General features: G+C 33.1%; 1 protein-coding gene across 6 annotated transcripts in view; it reads right to left on the bottom strand.

Annotated features, from left to right (window-relative positions):
• Window positions 1-4,549: 4,549 nt before the first annotated feature.
• The window catches only part of mub (poly(rC)-binding protein mub), a 346,307-nt gene continuing 334,967 nt past the window's right edge, over window positions 4,550-15,889 (bottom strand). For 4 of the 6 annotated variants that reach the window (XM_090163435.1, XM_090163436.1, XM_090163437.1 and 1 more), the window contains one exon: window positions 12,500-12,991. In XM_090163435.1, the coding sequence (XP_090019561.1) occupies window positions 12,643-12,991 (349 nt within the window). In that variant the 3' untranslated portion in view covers window positions 12,500-12,642. Of the gene's footprint in view, window positions 8,405-9,559; window positions 12,992-15,889 lie in introns of those variants that run through there. The other 2 variants (XM_090163439.1, XM_090163438.1) reach the window with 2 other exon arrangements.

Here is a 15,889-nt window from a genome sequence, read left to right as displayed (position 1 = left end):
CTAAAATATAGAATCCTTGCGAATATCAAAAGGTTACAAAAATACAAAATTATTTTAAATCAATAGACCCATGTTGAAAGTTGGGGGGCCGAAAATTAACATTTTTACCTGGCAACTCAGCATTTGGACGGAACATCCTTTCCTTACTTCCGCCTGTATATTTCAATGGTGGTCACGTGGTTCGAAACGTCACATACAGAATGTTCCGTCCAGAGGTCTCAGTTAAGCTTCGTCTGCGGCCCCTCTTTTGTTATTATTTTTAAATTCAGAATTTTAATTTTACAGTTATGTTAAATAATTATTGTTAACTAGGGTTAATTAAATTTAATTTGTATTTTGACCAATCGTTTCATGCCACGCGAGTCAACAGCTCCCAACACTTAACTAACCGTTAACCATAGCTGCACACTAAGACTTGGTCTCGGGCTCAGTCTCACCAAAATTTTTGTTTGCCCTTAGTCTCGTCTCGGTCTCACAATAATTTCCCCAAAAACACAAGAGCTCGTCTCGGGCTCGTAATTTTATTTTCCTAAATACGAGAGATCGTCTCGGGCTCATCAAAATTTTTTTTAAACACGAGAGCTCGTCTCGGGCTCATATTTTTTTTATCCCAAACACAAGAGCTCGTCTCGAACTCACAATTCCTCTCCCTAAACATTTGAGCTTGTCTTGTGCTCGTGTCAGTCTCAGAAGAATTTGCGTAACTCGCGGGGCTCATTACAATCTGTTAATATCTTTTTGAAGTTTTAATATTTTTTTTATATTGATATATAAATCCTAAGTCAAACGAAACAGCCGGGTGACCAGGTCTGGTATTCCCTTCACTACAACAAATTTCGAAAATTCTAGAAGGTAGTTCACTTTGTACCAATCAGAAAACGATTGGGTGAAATCACGTTATCCGAAATAGCCAATAATGTATTAACCTAGCTTGGAGGAATAAAACAAGTATACAGGAGTTGCGGAGAGCTGCGAAATCGGTTTCGTCAGTGACCGTGATCTCGTGCGATTCGGAGGGGTTCAAACGCGACTAGCGCCAGCTGCATTCGGGATTTTGTAACTATTCTCATTTTATAGCATGGTTTTCGCGTCGTCTGGTTTGTTTTATTCCTCCAAACAAATACGAGTCATTTAGGAAAAAGGCGCAAAGAATTTAGAAATGTTTCAAAACAAACCAGACTACGCGAAAACAATGATATAAAATGAGAATAGTTGCAAAATTCCGTATGCAGCTGGCGCTAGTCGCGTTTGAACCCCTCCGTCTCGCGCGAGTTCACAGTCACTGACGAAACCGATTTCGCAGCTCTCCGCAACTCCTGTATACTTGTTTTATTCCTCCAAGAACCTAGTAGGCCAGAGCTCTCTTCAAGGGCAACACGGCCAACTGTGATCACGCGCTGCTCGCTCATTAGCTACGACACAAACAGCACGTAATTAAAGTTGGTCGTGTCGGTGAGAAAGAACGCGTTACGGCTACGGCCCGAGTTTCTCTGCGCGGCAGCGCTCCCCAGTGGCCAAGGGGAACATGATCGTGCAAAAATGGACACATAACCGTCTCTTAAAAATTAAAAAGTCTCATATCGGACTCGTTTCAAAAAAATGGTCTCAGCTCGGACTCGTAGTAACACACTATATTATATTGGACGCAGCTCAGGCTCACAGCAAATTACTATATTTTAATAGTACCGATGCACAAATGGTCTCATCTCGGGCTCAAATTAAATGACCACAACGTTTTGGTCTCTTCTCGGGGCTCGTATCATTCTCATAATAAAGCCTGGGCTCAGTCTCAAATCGAGCTCGGGCTCTTAGTGTGAGACGAGTACGTTCAGCTATGACGACGCTACCGTTTCTCCATAGAAGCTCCATGGTTTCTCTCGAGAAACGAGGACCTTTGTGATAAGGGGTTGAAAAGGGGGCTGAAACGGAAACCGTAACATTTATTTTTAAGCTACGGCTGCGCCATCTAAGAGTAGCTGAAAAATATAAATGGCGGCAGTAATTTGCAAATATTTGTCTCTGGTTTTTGTCGTTTTGATTTTGGTGGAGTATTTTCACTAATAATTTGAATAGAATGTTATTAACAATAACCACACTGAAAACTAAATTTTACCATTTAATTCTTAAGCTTAGTGTAAGAATCATCATTGAAAATATTATCACAGACTGCTGCTAGGTGCTCATCAGATGAGTTCATATCATTCAAAATATCACAGCCAGCGTTAATCCCCATACAATCATCTAATTTAAACATTCTATACACATAGGGATAATGTTAGAATAAATTAAATAGTTCAACCAAACTATAAAAATAAAATAATACTTTATTAAACTCACTCTCAAATCCTAAAAATAGGCCGATAAAAATATTATCCTACGAGGAGACTTCCCATCAGTACTTCCCCCGCGTAAACCCGCGAAAAAGAGGATTTCTCTGATTGGTCGGAATTTACAGTCAACTTCGACGATTTTTTTTTGCAGTCTAACGAATTCGCAATTCGCGAATCGGCAAGTTTGAAGCGATAGATTCTCCAAAGAAAAGGTTTGTTAATGTTTTTGATAAATGTAAATTAAATAGCATTTAAATAGAACAGCAAACAGATCCTCCAATTCCAATTCGACGATTCATTTTATATTTTTAACTTATAATTTTCGTGTTAATCATAAGAAACGTTCGTGTTAGGCCACGATTCTTGCTAAGGCTTATGTTTCCCACAAAAATACTGCAGCAGACGAAATTTGTTTTTAACGTTTTTTATAGTTTTGACAGACTTATTTCCCCTTCCTACCCCTTTCCGAAATCCTCTAGTAGTTAGGGAAAGAGAACAACTTAGGCGAAATATTTTTATCGGCCTATTCACGACTCTTCTTACCTGAGTGTCCATTTTCTCTAACAAAAATTACTCTTTAAATCAAAACCTTCGTTGATCCGTCACTGCTCTCGGAGCAACAGGGAGCCAGAAATGAGCCGCTTTCTCACGGTGTCCAATCGGACAAGCAACGATTTTCGGAGCAGTCAGAGCAGTTCCAAGTGAAGATAAATAAAAACCAAGAGCCAAAAATACGCCAAGGACACCGTCAATTGCAAATTCAAAATTCCTATTAAAATCCGAGGGGTAAGACACGCAAGAACTCAGGTGTACATTTGCTATTGGAACTCTTATGAACTCCCCTGAACTCTAGAGAACTTTCCCGAACTCACCAATTATATTTCTGGAACAGAACTCTCTCGAACTCACCAATGAACTTTCTGGAACAGAACTCTCTCGAACTCACCAATGAACTTTCTGGAACAGAACTCTCCCGAACTCACCAATTAACTTTCTGGAACAGAGCTCTCCCGAACTCACCAATGAACTTTCTGGAACAGAACTCTCCCGAACTCACCAATTAACTTTCTGGAACAGAGCTCTCCCGAACTCACCAATTAACTTTCTGGAACAGAGCTCTCCCGAACTCACCAATTAACTTCCTGGAACAGAACTTTCCCGAACTCACCAATTAACTTTCTGGAACAGAACTCTCCCAAACTCACCCTTGAACTCTCACAAACTCTCGTGAACTCTGCAGAGTTCGAACTCCCGGTGTACACAAAAATCATAAGTGTCTTACCCCTCGTTCAAATCAATGATTTCTGCCCTATGCCCCAATGTCATAAACAGGAAATCCAAAGAGTGGTAAACAATTAAATCATAACCAAAAGACAAAACCCGTAAAAAATCCTCTCAAAACGTCAATTCTTCCAAATCATAAGCCAAAAAAAATTCCAGCTATTCGGGGACGTAATCCGGAGAACATAAAATTGGGAATCATTGCTACGTTTAGTCGGAAAACGAAACTGAAAGGTAAATATAGAAATATTTGAGTAAAGGCGTAATACCTTAGACCAAGAAACACAGGGACGTCTCGCTCATAGCATTACACAACGCTTTATTTTTCGGCGGGTCTTTGTTGCGGCTGCGGTGGGGAGGGGGGGGGGGGTTAGGTTATACAGATAGTCAATAGGCGCCATCCATGAGAGATAAAAATAACGTTTTTTAAAGAACTTGAAAAAAAATAATCAGCTAAGAGTTACATATTTTTAATATTTTAGGGACACAAATATTAAAAAACATACGACAAATTTCGTTTTATGGAGCCACGCTGTTGCAAGCCACGTGCTGACAGATTGTGGGGCTGTGCACGTGACTCAAATAGCCAATAAAAATTGACTCACCTTCGCTCCTAGCGACACAGCGCGAGATAAATGGGAAATAGGCAGCCGCAACGAAGCTTCGGGCGCGAAATATCTACCGTGCGACGTCCTTGTGTTTCTTGGTCTAAGGTACATAACGTGCATTTGGTAACGTCCAAAATGGTACATACGGCCAAACATTCCATCTGAAATGGATAATTTCCATTGTTTTTGCGCTCAAACTAGGCTTACTACTTCCTGATTGGTCCACTCTCCTTCTCCTGGGCATTTAATTGGTTGATAACCCGCATCTGCCATAACGGTATTAAAAGATATGACTATATTTGCAATCGACGCGACGTGATAAAAAAATGATTATTTTCTATTTTCTTTTATTTTCAACTATAATCACAGTACACAACTTGCAAAAAACTTAAATAAAAAATTGCACGTCATTCGAGATTCGTTCCGCTACATTAACAATTTCTTTTATAACTTTAAAATTTTAAAAATTAGTATGTTTTTTAAAAAAAGGTGCGAGACATTTTTTATTGCGCAAGAATTGTCGACGTAATTTTATTAAAATGTGCTAAATATTTGATTTTCGAACGTTAAGGTATATATAATTTGGGTCTATCGTAGAACTTAAAACAGACATTTTAATCTATTAAAAAATTGCTTAACATAAAAAATGCAAATTTTGTTCAAGATGGCAGCCTTATATATATTATTTAATATTTTTTTTTGTATCTAGCCAATTTTTTCAACAGTATTATTTTGGTAGTAATTGTACCTAGGGCCAGGTTTTGTATTTAGAGTAATACTGTATAACAATCATTTGGTTACAAATAATATAGTAACCTTATAAATAAACCTAAATAAAAAAATTATAACTAGTTTTTATTTTTATACAAATGCTTTCCGTTTTTATTCAGAACACTTTATTGTTAACAACGTACAATATGTGTTTAATTATTACCTCTAGTAAAGCGGCAAGCATCTCATTTTCATTTAACTTTTTAAATTTTTAGAACTCCAGCCTACGTATACATCACCCCCGTTCATTGTAGGCATAACTTGGCACTTAAGAACATTTAAATATATATATTTCATATTTGAGAGCTACTACCTTATTCAAACACGTTTTTTTTCTGAATTATACTCACAAAAACATTTACAGTGTATAAAATGCAAGTAGTGTGTGTTTTTTTATATAATATGAGTGATATGTGAGCCATAATACACTGTTTACCGTCAAGTGCTTAGTGATATGCCAAATGTCGTAAAAATTCCGAATTAAATTCAAATAATAGGTTTCCCCCATTTATTTTTTAAAGCTTATTTTGCACTAGCAATTCAACGCTTATTTCCACGCGTTGTTTCTCATTTATTTCGTTTAATTATTTTAAAATATCCCCCAGCTAATCTCAATTAATTGTTTTTATTAACATTAAATTATTATTAAAATCCCTCGTTATTGTAATCGCATTTTATTTTCTGAAGTAGCCGTTTTTTTTTCTTCTCAATAAAAATATCACAGTTTCGTGTGATTTAATATACTTTAAAATCGTGTGAAAATGAATTTTCGTTTTTTTTTGTTTTCTGATGTAAAATCAAAAAATCACCCCTCGATTTCGCGTTTATTTCCGAAAAATGTTTAAAATCACTTTATTTGTCCCGATAACTATTCGATATTTTATTTAAGCTCGAAGTTATGTTATTTTAAACATCGTATTTTTTTCCTCGTATTTTGCTATAGAAATTAAGTAATTCCCCCAAAAACAAACTTGTTAAATTAATTTATAATCCTAAATTATTCAACGATTATAAATATATTTATAACGTATCTACAACCGAAATAAATCTAAAAACAAATACCTGAGTTTTATATATATTTTTTATTCAGATTCTTTTTTATACCTTCTCCCCCTTGTAATTATAAAAATTTTAAAAATTCGTTTTACGTTTCTAAACGTAACCTCGAAACCTATACGTAGGGGGTAAGGATTTAAATTTATTTCGATTAAATTTATTACGCGTGGAAAAGTGGTTAGTTTTTTTCGAAATATTTTGGGGATTCTTTTTTTGAAATTTTGGTTAGTTGATATTTTTCTTAATTAATATCTAAATCGATAAACATGTACTGTCGGCCGAAGGGCAGGAACCATATCACATTTCGGCGTTACATGTTTAATAAATATCGAGGTTAAAATTTCATTTAGCTGGTTAGGCCTAATTAGTAAATACCGTATTTGGTCATTTTGTTGTAAATGAAAAAGAAATAACGATCAGGTTTGTCAAAGGTATTCGCGAAAAGAAGGTTAACGTAATTACGATATATTAACAATAATAATAAAAATTAAAGGCGTAAAATAAAACCGTCTCAAACGCAAAAACCGTTAAAAAACGCCTAACTCACCGCCCCTACGCGTTCGTCTTGTCCCTGAACACCGACAGTTGTTGGAACACTTCTACAGGCGTTTTGGCCTACTGGAGATCATTTGATCTACTAACGAGTTTGGATTGTTGCTGTTGTTTAAATTTTTTTTAAACAAATTTGTAGATTCTTTAAATATTAAAATTATCCCATTTGGAAGACATAATATCGATAAATTAGAATTATACATTATTATTTTTTTTCTTTGGAAGTTTTCCTATAATTAACGCGTTAATTTCTTTAGTTGCATCGTGTAATTTTCGAATAGGTAGGGGGAAAGCGAAATTAACGAATAACCGTATCACGATATTTGATAAGTATTCAACAATATATCGATAAACGAAAATAAATACGTAAAATTTGAACTTTTTCCTTATTTAGTGAAATTGACGTGAGTGGATACGGGGTAAGATTACGGGTATTGGTTTGTTTTTCTTCGAAAATGGTTAGAGGGTTGAAACGTTTTATCGTTATAGAGTGAAAAGAAAGTTCAAACTCACAATTATAGATGCTTATTTAGCCTAAATATCGATAGAGGAGCTAAAATATTTAGAATTCAGGTGCGCAAAATGGCAATTGTATTCTCATTTTTTGTTTGTTTCGTCCATAATTAGATTTGGAAAAATGACTACCAGCTAAAAGGTGCTTTCTTGAAGTGAGTGTGTGTTCAATAGATTGAATACCGTGCAAAGAAAGTTAAAACTCGTGTGTGAATGTGAACTCTCAAAAATTGTGATCATCTAAAATACGTAATTTTCTTAGTTTTTATCCTTTTTCTAAAAAGGTCGAGGGTCATTTCGTTATAAAAGAACGCTTGATTTCACTTTCTCGCTTTTTGTCCCATCGAGTTTAATACTTAGAACCAACCCATCTCGTTCATTTTTGCTTCAATTTCATTAATTTTTTTTTAAGTTTAATCTAAGCCTATTCCATAGTTCATTGCGACTAGCTTTTTATAGCACCTCCAAATATATTTTTGGGCATAGATTTTTTTGTTGTAAATATAGCGAGTATTTTTCAGTTTTTTTTTTAATATATCCGAAACTATAAAGCCTTATAAATTTAATACGGTATTCTGGCAGCGAAAAATATTGAACTAAAAAATCAAAAAACAATTTTATCCACAATGGCAAAAGCAGGATTAATTACGTTAATAATCAAAAATTAAATAAAATTTTAATCTATTTTTTTTTTACTGATTTTCGTTTTGATTGTCAAAATGCACAGCGAGCGTTTTCGTCAAATTAAATAATGATTTTTCTTTGGCTGACATTTTTAATTCGCAGGCACGCTTCTTCTACCGCTTCCGGAAGTGGGACAAAACTTTAACCAATCGCATTCGTTCTTGGGGAGCCCGTTTCCTGTAGCTCGGAATTTCTTGATACAAGATCCAGTTCTTCTTCTTCTTCAACTACTCGGTTTTCTTTATTTTTCGTTCGTAGTTAAAAATTAAATGTTTGATGTGGTGGAGTTTTGGCGGTTACAAGCGCGGGATAAGATAATTATGAGGGATAGTTAAGACGTAGATATATTTGTTGCGGTTTCGTTTTTAAAGAAAAGGGTTTACAAAGACAGAGAGATAATAAGAGCATAGAGAGGTGACGATTTTCTTAAGAGAGAGTAGGGTTTTTGTATTTTGGTTGTTGTTTTTTCAAGTTTTCGAAAATTGTTTTCTCGCTTTTGCCACGGTTTTGGTTTGGTCTTTACTGTTTACATTCGAGTCCAATTTTTTTGACGATAATTTTTTTCAGCCTTTTCTGATTCGTTATACGTTTATTTACCAAACTAGAAGGCTGTTGAAAATCAGTTAAAAAAAAGAAAAAAATTAAGTCGACAGAAAAATAAAGGATCTTGCGTTAATGGGGAAATTTTTCCAGAAAACATTCGAAATTTTCAAACCTTTTCTGAATCAATTCCACCCGCTTAAAAGGCACAAAAAATTGGGATTCTCTCGTTTCACTAGATCACGTATTTTATCCAATTATAATAAACATTAGGATTATCGTTAATTATAATGGTAATTAATGATTTGACTATTTCACAGGGTTGCCACATTTTTTTCGAATTCTAATTAGCTAAACGATTTAGGGTGTTAACCCAATAATTTTTTGCCTATTTTTAACCCAAAAATAGTTAAATTTGTAACTTTATATTATTAAATTTTAATTCTGACGTTATTAGGCCTATTTTAACCCAAAAATAGTTAAATTTGTAACTTTATACTATTAAATTTTAATTCTGACGTTATTAGGCCTATTTTAACCCAAAATTAGTTAAATTTGTTATTTTATATTATAAAATTTTAATTCTGACGTTATTAGGCCTATTTTAACCCAAAATTAATTAAATTTGTTACTTTATATTATGAAATTTTAATTTAGACTTTTTAGGCCTATTATAACCCAAATATTAGTAAATTGTTCAACATGATATTATTAAATTTAGCCTATTTTCAAATACCGTAACTTTCCCCTGGGCAGCGGCAATTCTAATTATAATTTTGGAAGTTTGAAAAGATTATTTATAAAGATTGAAGAGATTTGATAAAAAACGAAAGAAAGTATTTTAAGCTAAAATAAAATAAACTTGATCTAGTACAACGCACCATAGTTCAAAGCTTAGGAACATAACAGGAAAGATGAAAAATAATATAGCTTTTTTTTGGGAGACGATAATCTTAAATGATCACCGTCCGTTAAAGAAAACCAACAAAGCATTAAAGACGAAAAGGAAAAAAGGGTTAAGAGTGAGTGAGACAACGAAAAATAAACGTGAAGCAATACAAAGAAAAAAAGGAGAATTTTTCAGAGAATCGACTTAAAAATAGAACTAATATACACAGAGAGTTGAGAACATTTTGTTGAACTGACGCGCGTTTTTTTTTGTTGCAACCCGAGCCCAGAACTTTGAAATTAAAAGGACTAAAGAAATTTTGAACGAAAAAGTTCTTTTTCATTTTATTTGGACCTTTTTAATAATAACCCTTAGAATAAAATACACCTCAAGCTCGAAAAAGATCGTCCGAGCTAAAATACAGCTTATTTCTTATGTCAATTTTTCTCGAAATAAACAAAAAAATTCGGTGTTTTTTTTTCTTCAAAACAAACAAACAAAAACAGAGATAGTACACCTCTTGGTATATATAGTTAACTTTACAGGATGGCACGTTTGAAAACAAAAAAAATGTATTGATGAATTTTCAAATATGTACATAACATGTACAGAAGTGTTTATATATGAAGGTATAATATTTAAAAAAATACCAGAAAAAAAACCGATCATCATACATACATTCTTCAAAAAAATAATAATAAACAGAACAAACTGATAATTTTCAACCGAGTTCTGGAATTACCATTTAAATACACTGATTTCTCGATTTTCTATTTTTATTTTAAAGCTAATAATAGTAGAGATGATAACAAAGACAATTTCATATAACACGGCCACTGAACGTAAACGATACACGAATAAGATAGTTTTTCGTTTTAAAATTTGAACCCCTCTCATTTTTCTACAAGAAACGTTTAGCAGATTTTATTTATTCCTTCAAGTTTGTTTTTTATATTTCGCTTAAATTTGAGCATTGGACATTTATATATAATATATTGCTACATCGGCTCTGAAATAACTTTTCTTTAAGTAATTTGTTTTTTTCACTTTCGGAAATGTACAAAATTACGGTACAATTATCGTTTTATTTTAGTTTATTTTTTATCAAATTTATTTTTTTAAACCGATAATGGAAAAGCCGCATTGCACTAAATATCAAGTTTTGTCTCTATTGGTTTTTTTTTATGACATCGCTGATTAAAAATAATTCCAATCACTCAGCTTTTGTTTTATTCAAATATCTAAGTTATATAACGATGAAAAAACGTGAAATTTTTATAGTCTACGTTTTTTTGGAAGAAAAGGTCATGCTGCTCGAAAAAACAAAAGTATATAATATATATGCATTACCGAAATATGCTGTTTAGTGATATGTCTTAATCTTACTCAACCGAATATTTTTCATCGTGTATCAATTCAAAACTCCCAAAATGTTCACGCTTTGCTTTATCAATATTATTCACTGAGCTTTCTTATATAGTAAAATGTTACAAATAGTTTTATAAACGTCCCGTTCACTCGCGTTGTAATAATTTTCCCTCATTTTTTCGCGTATTTCGGAAAAAAGAACGAGGGAAAATTAAAGGATAAAGACGGCTATTTTGGTTTATAAATTTCCCAATAAATGAAATCGCAAAAAAAAATTCGCTTTAAAGATATTATCTTTGTCTCTAAGTTGATGATCTGTAACGAATAATACAATTTGGCCTAAAAAGCGTTCAACACCCTATAATATACATCTACGTTATTTTTTTCTCAAAAAAATTCCATTTAAAAATTTACACAATAACATTGTACTATCATTATTATCTCATTAATATTTAATTAATAATTCTATAACATTATTTTTTTCTTCATCAACATCTTTCGGGAAGAAAAATCGGAAAGATATACTTAATTATAGAGATGGAGGGGGAAAAGATTTATTGTTTGATAGACCTTTTGTATTTCACGGTTTTTACGTGGAACGACGCCATTTTGCCGAACGTAAGAGCAAGATGGCGGCGTCCGGGAAGAAAGGTCTATGGCAAAATCGGGATAGTTTTATTTTAAACGAAATATAAGAAATGTGGGGGTTTATGTATAGTTTGAAAATATTTCCGTATAACGTTTTTCATCGACTTCAAAAAACAAATGGCAAAAAAATATATCACTCACAAGTTCTTTTATTTGTTATTTTCGCGAAAAGTCTTCAAATACCCTAAAAAGTATAGTATTCGACATCGTAAGAGTCAGCGATTAAATGTCCATTAAACGCGCACAAGTTTATTTTTATCCATTTTTTTCCCATCCAAAACCAAAAATGTCATCTCCGTGGTCGAGTGGAAAGGTTTATTAAATCGGCGTTATTTTTGTTATATTTTGGCCGCGATGACAAGATTGTCTCCTATCAGTAGTTTTTTTTAAATCCAATCTGACGTCATTTGTACTGCGATTCGCATTGGTTAAACGAAAATTGGCAAAAAAACCGGACGATGATATTTTTTTTTAAAAATCCTATAAATTGACCAATTGGTTTACGAAAAAAAAACCTACAAACTCTACTGAATTTTTAGAAACGCAACTCGGTTTCAAACTCGGAAAAAAAAATACAAAATTAGGGGATAAATAAAAGTTAATTTTAATCCTAAACAACGATCGGATCGGAAAAAAATACGTAATAAAAATCGAAAATGAAGGTCATGGATATATATCTCGTTTATACTTTTAAATACAATTGGCGAATGAAGGATTGGGAAAGGTTATTCGATAATTCTATCCATTGAAATGGAGCATCCCGAACTCGGGACGTATTAGAATCTAAATTCAGATTCATCGAAAAAAAATTTACAATAAAAAGTTCATTTTCTTATTTAAACTAACTATTGCTTTAACGCGTACCCGAAAAAAGTGTCTATTTTACAATCTTGTCAAATTAACAAAACAAATTAAAATAACCTAGATAACAGCTTTAAAAAATCCTCAATAATATAAACTAAACAAATAAACTTCTTCATTTTTTGTTTTTATATATTTCGAAAATGAGAAGGAAAAATCAATGGTAGCTATTAATGAAAAATGATAAATTGAATATAATAATAATAATAATAATATAATAATGATGAACCTATACTGGTAGCGTTGAAAATTTGTCGCGATCAAAATGAGCGGGGTCGGGGTGGTGGGGAATTTTTGGTTACAAATTTAGGGGAAGGGGAGTGTTCACCAACATCACATAGGCACCAACGGTCCCAGGTTCCCGTACGAGCAGACCAGAGTGCCGCAAAGGTCATTGTTGGTGGCGGCCGCAGCGGTGGTGACTCCGTGAGGCGGGGGCCCAGGCGGCGGGTGCGGGTGATGCGTGGTCGCGTGGTGGTGATGATGGTGGCTGGCCAAGCCGGGCGGCGGCCCTTGCAAGGCCTGCAGGGTCTGCCAGACGCTAGTAGGGGTTAAATTTGTTGCGTTCAGTTTTCTTGCTGCCGTTGTGAGACGTAGCGCTCGTGCGAATTTTGGTGGTCAGATTTTTTCGCGACTGAGCGGCGGCGGCGGCTGCGGCGGCGGCCGAGATGTTGTTGAGATCGGCGGCGGCGAACAGGGCGGAGGTGGTAGGTACGGCCCCCGAGGTCAGGCCGAGGGCGGCCAGGGATGTCGGCTTGACCAACTGGCTCAACGGGATGGCCAAGGGACTCGGGGTGGTCAGGGTGGGAGACATGGTCGTCGTCATAGTGTTGTGTGTCGAGGCAGGGTTCGAGGTCGGGTCAAGGGTCAGGTTCTTATGCAGTTCCATGCTGCGAAAGATAAATAAAAAATAACGGAAAAAATTGGGAGCGGGAATAATAAAACAAAATTAAGAGTAATAAAAAAATATAACGATCGGGAGATACGCGACAAAGAGGAAAATAATAATCGAGAAGAAAAAAGATGTAAAAAAATTCAGCCACAAAGGAACTCTCGAGATTCGACACCATTTGATTGGATTTTTTTTTAATTTGTCAATGATTCGTCGAGTTTTGCTTTGATAATAATAAAAAAAAATGAACGGACACCATTTTGCGTTTTCTTACGGAAAAAAATTAAAGGTTGCAATGCATTTATCTTTCCATATTCTTTGCTTTCTTTTTAGTTATCAAGTTTTATATAACGTACGTTAAAAAAACGAAAACCAAAAAGAAAAAAGTGTTAAAATTGTTTTAAACTTAATTAAAACGTTTTTAAAACTAAATAAAACGTGAATCACATGCGTATTAAATCAAGCACGTGAATAAAAATAATAATTTAAAAAAAAATGTATATGAAAAATCCACACGCGTGTTTTATATAAAATAATTTTCTAGTGACGGTTATCAACCAAAAGTGCTCCAATATTTTAATTTATTTAAATGATTGTAATTTATTCTTCGAATAGAAATTAAATCATGCTTTAATCCATCCCTAAATTTCGCTTTCTACAGTTGGCTTAACTAACTTGAAATGTTCCAGTCTTTGAAATAACGAAACACTCATAAAGTACAAAATTCCAAGCTAAAAGCTATTGCCAAATTGTCAGAAATTAAGTTTGAAATACGTTTCATTTCGAATTTAAAATTTTTAAATTTAAAGAGCGTTTAAAAATAAACACATTTTTCGGCTGGGAATTTTGACAAAATTTCCACTTTAATAAATACCTGGCATAAAACTAACCTAACGATACTGAACCTATAGTTATCAACCAACAAAAAAAAACATAAGTGAGACAAGCAATCTAATAAACAATCTCCGTCAATGTGATGGAAATACAGTGGATAACATCAATATTATATTCCATATAAAAATGAGAATCAATGCGTTTTTGTTTCGGGGTAGAGAGAGTGTGAGGAATCAAAAAAAACCAAATAATATCAACTAGCACAATTACTTCTGTAGTTATATATTGAAATATTGTTCGATGATAGAAATGTTAAGGATAGGGTGACTTATGCAAAGGCGGGGATTGTATCATTCGTTTTCGTTCGATGGTTTTTGAAGGCCAACAAAATAATAATAAAATAATAATAATAAAATTGGGATGTAAAATGACGAGCCGTTATTAAAGATAGAGAGTAAAAAGGGAATAGAAGAGATTATGGGAGATGATTTGGAAGAGATCACAGAGGACATTTCACTAGGAATCACACGCAACGTTTTCATAAATAATCACACAGCAATAAATAATAATAAAAACGTCACAAACCTATTGGGAAATTGATTTTTTTCATAATACGTACAAAATCGGGATTGTAATAATGATTAAGATTGTGGGATTAAAATAAAAAAAGTCGTGTTAAGAGAAATATATAAACATTAATATACGAATGGGGAAATGTTTTGGCTGACTTTTGTACTATAACGAGGTATATCTCACAGTAAAAAGCAGATTCTAAATGGGATGTGAGAAAAAATAAAAGGATTTTTTTTTTCGTTTTCGTGTTCATAACAACACCCAAAAAAAAATCACAAACATCACAATCAACCGCCTCTCAACAACATCTGTAAGATAGAGAAAACAATTGGCGTTTCTGTCGTTGTACTTTTTTTTAAAAAAAAACTACACGAAAATCTACAACAGATCCCAAGTTTCCTTATTTTTTGATTATTTTTTTTTAATCAGACTCTGCCACAAAAATTCATTATAATTATACATACGCTAACACTAACTTTTTTAATTACAAATATAGCAACAAGGTAATAGGGATAATAAATTTTCTTTTTACCCGATAAATATTATAACAACGGCTGAAAATACTAAATTTCAAACCACATATAGAAACTACTAATTAATAACTTAATAGTAACAAAAATTACGCGATTCTCTCGAAAATTGTACTTTTATTCTATTTTATTTTTACCAAAATTTAACTATTCGTTTAAAAAATGACGCAGATTCCATTGAAATGTCCTCAACTCTCTCTCACACATTTTTAACGGATTTTTTTTCAAACCGCTGGACTAAAAAAACTCGTCTAAAAATTGTCTAACGATTTTTATTTTTCGAAAAACGATAAAAAAACTAAAAAAAAGCCATATAAAATCGTACGTTTTTGAATAAAATTTTCAAAAATTAAAAATATGGCGTTTGGTTATTTAAAGACAAATTCATATAATAAAAAAGGGTTAGTTTTTAAAAATAAAAAAGTGATGATAAAATTATTTCCCGGTATGTACCGAGATAATTCTGAGCACATAAATTTTTTAATTATAACTCGTGAATAAGTTTTTAAATTAAAATTAGTCTAATTTGGAGAAGTATTTTAACGTAATTTAAAATTTCATGAAAATATCGATATTCTTTAGATAAGAGAGAAAGTACAAATGGATAATTTATAAGTTGTGATAAGAAGAATAATTTAGAAAAAATGGTAAAATTAGGAATGTTTGGTAGATAAATGTAAAATGCTCAGAAAAATCTCGGAACATGGCTTGTTTTAAATGATTTTATGAAAAAAGAGTGTGGGCAGGGGAAAAATTAGCGATAGTGCGGTAACGGTTTCAAGAGAGAATTCGAACTAAACGCTATACAATTATACATTTTGCGATAACTTTCGACCAAAAATAATCGAAAAAAGCCTTTAATCGAAACAAAAATCTAATCGTAATATATCGGTAATAATTTGATAAGAGAAAAAAAAATATGAAATAGTACTTTCTATTAAGTAACATTGACCTTCTTT

Source organism: Leiobunum rupestre, chromosome 11 (genome assembly GCF_980474605.1).
Source record: "Leiobunum rupestre chromosome 11, qqLeiRupe1.1.hap1, whole genome shotgun sequence".
In the NCBI taxonomy this organism is placed as follows: Eukaryota; Metazoa; Arthropoda; class Arachnida; order Opiliones; family Sclerosomatidae; genus Leiobunum; species Leiobunum rupestre.
The sequence above is the reverse complement of the archived record's forward strand: the minus strand, read 5'-3'. Positions and strand labels throughout refer to the sequence as shown.